Raw genomic sequence first — 4,925 nt, forward strand, 5'->3', positions numbered from 1 at the left:
CCCCCCCCCCTCATTTCTAGAGCAAGCAGCTCTGGGTTCCATCCTTGCTGTGAACCTGAGTGGCCCTAGCATGTGGCATAGGGACTACTGGAGATGTCCTAACTGGCCATGGAGTTGTTGTATTCTGGTACCAACTCCTACAAGAAACTGTGATCTCATTTCCTCATATCTGTGCAAGCTCAGGTGCCGAAACACATGCAACAGATCTGGAAGAAACTGGTGCTCGCTTGGCTTTATGCTGATGCCTGCCAAGGCAGGGAGGTTGGAGATATGGCGTGAGTCAGTGGAATCCATGCAGTGGAGTGCCAGGGACGACCTGTAATGGCAGACTTCCAGGCACGAACAGGAAAATGCTTCCAGTTATGGGAGTCAGGAAGCCATGCAAACCTAACAAAGGGCATCTCAAATGGGGTATATTTTCATCAGTGTCAGCACAAACTTCTCCTTAAGATTCATGTCTGGCAATCTTAATATTCTGGAACATAACCAATATGGAAGAGTAAGAGACCTTGAGCGACAACAAAGACTTTTTTTTTTTATAGCACAGTTACTGGAGCTGAGCAGCTCCAGGGAAGTGATGCTGATGGCCCTGCAGGTGAGATCTTTGCAAAGCTCTCCTACTTCTGGCAGCTGGCCCAGCTATGCTCCACAAAGGCATCACGTGGCTTTGAGGTACCTTTGCAGCATCATGAGGTCTTCATCGCAGCTTGGAGCAGTCTTGTGCGACTACATAGCAGCCTATAGGCTATCCACAGCTCAAAGGGGCTGTTCCAGGAAATGGTGTGGATCTCTGAATATACCTCCTGTACAGCTGTGACAGCAAAGGGTTTCATAGGGCCAGTTCATGCTATCCAAGTGGAGGGGAAAAGTCCCAGGGAACGAGGTTAGGACAGATTTATTGCCCCTTTATGCTGTTCCAGCAACACAAAGGCTGGATCTGGTCTGAGGATTAGTGCCCAGATCTCTTAATCGGCTCTGAGCTGTACTTTTTTATTTCTTGATTTAACAGTGTGTTGCACAGGGAAATAAGCAAAGCTGTTCGCCTCCGCTGTGACTCCCTGAGTAAAGGTTAATACATGTGGGTGAACTGTGGGATAAGGGAAGACGGCAGATTACCCCAACGCATCGGCTTGCATTAACATCAGAATTGTGTGCATGTGTGTGACTTCATGGTAGACTTTATACATTGAGGTATTTCATTATGATGAGGCTTTTATCTGTAGATTCAGGCCCCTAAACTAAAGAAACCTGATTTCCACAGAAATTGGAGTCCAGTCCTCCTGAAGTCGGTAGGGAACATGGGGGCTCAGTGACTTTGGGTTGTCAAGGAGAAGCAAGGGAGTGACTGAACATGCCTCTGTGTCACTATTTCAGCATCTGAAAGCAAAGATGGATAAGATCCTGGAAGCTGTGGTGATGTCTTCATACCCCAACAATGTGAAGCAAGGACTTGTGAGACGGGTCATTGAGGCAGCGAAGCAGCCCATGGATAGTGAGCAGTGCTGGTCCATGCTGGAGCTCTCCACCAAGCTTTACCTCACAGGTGATACCAAGTACAAGAGGGAGATCGGAAAAGAGGTGTTGGAAGTTTATGGCCACTACCATCCGGAGGAGTTTGAAGAGTTCTTCAATGTCCGTTTCCTCTTGAGCCTCCTTCAGGAGGGCTATGGGCCTCTGGGGAAAAGGAGCCATTATGTGCTGGATTACATCCACCTTGGGCTGCAGTTCATCTTGGACAGCCCGTCGGCTAATGATATTTTCAGCCTTTTGAAGATTGAAGTGCTCCGGAAAGTCTGCGAGAGGCCCGGACCCAAGCAGTGCGCCAAGATCGGTAAACTCCTCATGCAGCATCCTCAGTGTATCCCCACCGGCAAGCACCAGGTCTTGTTCTGCCAGCAGCTAATACGGTGCATCGGGCAGTTCCAGTGCATCTCGGAGGGTGAGGAGGAGATCATGGAGTTTCTAGACCACGTGAACAAAGTGAGCGGACTGCTGCAGAAAATCTGGCGAGCTCAGACGTCCGCCATCCTCCCATCCCTGAAAGAGCTCTTCACGATCATTTCTTCAACAGGTAAAAAATAAATAAATAAATAAATAAATAAAATAAAAGGCTCCTTTGAATAATGAATGGGATAAGCCCACCTTTTAATTTGCTTCTGAAATGCAGCCCCCTCTGGTTGCTGAAACAGGTAAGCATGCTGCCAATGTAAAGACTGGCTAGGAGGCCTTCATGGTATTTGAGAATATCTCCCTCTTTATGGCTGGCCCCCGGTGGGTGAGGGAGCCTGCTACTTCCCCAACGTTCATGGTGTTCCTTTTGCTTCAAATGGAAATGGCTTGTGCTTTGAATGCTGCTGGGAGCTGGGTCCTCCTTGCTATTGGAAACCTCACCCTTGGCCTCTTCCCTTGCACTGTGCAGATAAACCAGTCCTGTCCTGTTGTGGCTTGCATAGAATAATTAGCGAGCACAAAGGTAGCATGAATTTGAGCAGGTGTTAGAGTAGCTGGTCTCCTGTTGGCCTTTGGGGTGGGCTTCTGCTTTGCCAATACCCAAATCGGTAGATTACTGCTTCTGCCTCTGCCTTGTTCCTCGCACCCAGAGTGTCTGCTGTGATCATACACTGATATCTGCTATTGCTTGAATGGAGTTAGGAACCAAGAAATCCTTCTAGCAGGGACAAACATTGACTTGATGGTGCTCTGCTGATTTTTGCATCATTAGCTAGACAGGATTTAACCTTTAAGGTAGAAGAATTCCCACCCAGACTGGATTTAAGTGGTGACTAACAACTTCAGTGCTGGGTTCTCTTATTCATTTCTTCTTCCAGAGGAGCAGGAAGCTCCATCCAATGCCTTGGCCAGTGTGGTCCAGTATGTTCCTCTGGAGCTCATGGATGGCGTCATCAGAAATCTAACCAATGATGACAGCATAACCGATGCACAGATGATGACGGCGATTAGTAGGTAGGAGATCCTGGAGGGGTAGGTAGGAGACACTTCTGAAGTGTCCTTGTGTTTCCAGAGAATAAACTGGCCATCAGTTACTTTCAGATATTCATAGTAGTTTCGTTCCAGGACTCTAGTTTAGAAAGAGATGCTTCTTTTTTCTTTTTTTTTTTTTCTTTTTTTTTTTTTTTGTTTTTTTTTTGGGTGTCCTATGCAGCCCTCATATTGTGGGCATCAGGAGTGGAGAGCAAGAAACATTTTGATAACCCTCTGTGTAACTCTCCAATAAGAGTGGATCAAGGAGAGGAGCCGCACTTTTTTATTCCTGTTCAATCCAAATTTTAAAACCAACTGCCTGGGAGGGGCAGTGGCATTTCCAATCAGGCAGCTCTGAGAGTCAATTGACTTCATGGCTCATGATCATCTACCTGATTCCTGCTAATATCTTTTTCATTCCACAAGCATTAACAATTCTCCGTTCTTTTTAATGGCCTTGGTACTTCACTATTCAAACCATGCTTTCTTCTGCAATTTTGCTGTCTGTTGGCTATTCCTGGTAATGTCTCTCTGCTATTGCACAACCTGCAGAATGTTTATATCTCTAGCTAAAAACTTTAACTCGGGTGTTTGTAATATTAACTCGGGTATAGAAATAACTGACAATGAAGCATTGGAAACACCAGCAAGATGTACAAGACCAGATTTTGTCTTATGAATTTTGAGTGAGAGACAAAGTGGCCCAAATTGCCTAATTTCTTGTGTTTTTGTTTTTTTAATATATTAAATATATTATCCAGCAAACCAATGCACATTCCAATAAAGTTATATTTGTTTTTTGCCTTGATATTAACTGAATAGTATACTGCTACCCCCTTTAAAAGCTTTACTAAAAAAAGCTAGCTTCCCTTTTAATTGGAGAGAAATGTGTTATGTTATAAGTGATGTTGCCTTTCACCACGTGCATCTCCCTTTTCAAAATTCTAGATCAAAGCATTCAGGATTTTGGGCTGCAGAAGCAATGTTTCTAGAAGTGATTAGGGACGTTGGGTGCCCAGCTTGGGACAGCTTCATGACTTTCAGTTTTCAGAAAATGTTGAGAATCCATTCTCTGAAAAACAGCCCCTTCCAATAGCCTCTAGCTGAGCACCAAAAATGTACAGAAATGCCTAAAATGCAGAGGTCTATAAAGGAACATAATAAAGCAAAGCTGTACTGTTTCCTATTTCTACTTGTAGTTGAACTCAACCGCATCCCATATGCAAAGGGGCTTCTCTGGTCTGTTAGATCCTGTATCTGAATCCAGAGTCAGCATTCACCCTGCTGTCTCTAATCTGCAGCACTGTTCGTGATGGCTGCCTATGTCTGGACCAACTGATTTGGGAGCTGGTCCAGAATACAGTGAATGAGCCATATTGGCTGAACTGCATTGTCTGACATTGTGTATACATAGTTCTTCCAGGGAGGGCAGGGGCTGTGGTCTTCTCCCTGGGGACACCAGGCATCCTCTACAGGCCCATGTCCTAGGACTAAACTCTTCCCCACCTGCTTTCTTTGGAGCTTTTCATTTTGTAGTCTCCTCTCACTGGGGGTACAGACACATGACGCATCTCTACAATGACATAATTTGCAGCCCTTTGTTCTGTGCACTTTTCATGTTGCCAGACTTGCTGATGAGTGGAGCAGACTGTGGGCTGCTTTTACAGCACTCCAGCACTGGGCAATGTAGGAGCAGATAGTAAGTTGAAACAATAGTTACCCGTGTGGGTAGGCATATGTAGGATTTTGAAAAGCGGGGTGAAGGAGCTGTGCCTGGCAGTACAGCCATGCTGAACCCCCAACTCCTTGCATGCTTCTGCCCTCAGTGGACAGACCCCATTGCAGTAGCAGCAGCAAGGGAATTTTTTGAGTCCCTGAACCAGGTAAGTATCCCCCGCTCCAACTATCACCACCTGGTTCCCTCCCCTTCTATTCTCTGTCTT

At 45.8% G+C, this 4,925-nt stretch overlaps 1 protein-coding gene across 11 annotated transcripts in view; it reads left to right on the forward strand.

Annotated features, from left to right (window-relative positions):
• Positions 1–4,925, forward strand: part of USP35 (ubiquitin specific peptidase 35) — a 35,334-nt gene that overhangs the window by 11,212 nt on the left and 19,197 nt on the right. For 5 of the 11 annotated variants that reach the window (XM_025202557.1, XM_025202564.1, XM_025202555.1 and 2 more), the window contains 3 exons: positions 543–595; positions 1,375–2,071; positions 2,829–2,964. In XM_025202557.1, coding sequence (XP_025058342.1) covers positions 578–595; positions 1,375–2,071; positions 2,829–2,964 — 851 coding nt within the window. In that variant the 5' untranslated portion in view covers positions 543–577. The other 6 variants (XM_025202562.1, XM_025202560.1, XM_006022328.2 and 3 more) reach the window with 3 other exon arrangements.

Source organism: Alligator sinensis, unplaced genomic scaffold, assembly GCF_000455745.1.
Source record: "Alligator sinensis unplaced genomic scaffold, ASM45574v1 scaffold1089_1, whole genome shotgun sequence".
Classification (NCBI taxonomy): Eukaryota; Metazoa; Chordata; order Crocodylia; family Alligatoridae; genus Alligator; species Alligator sinensis.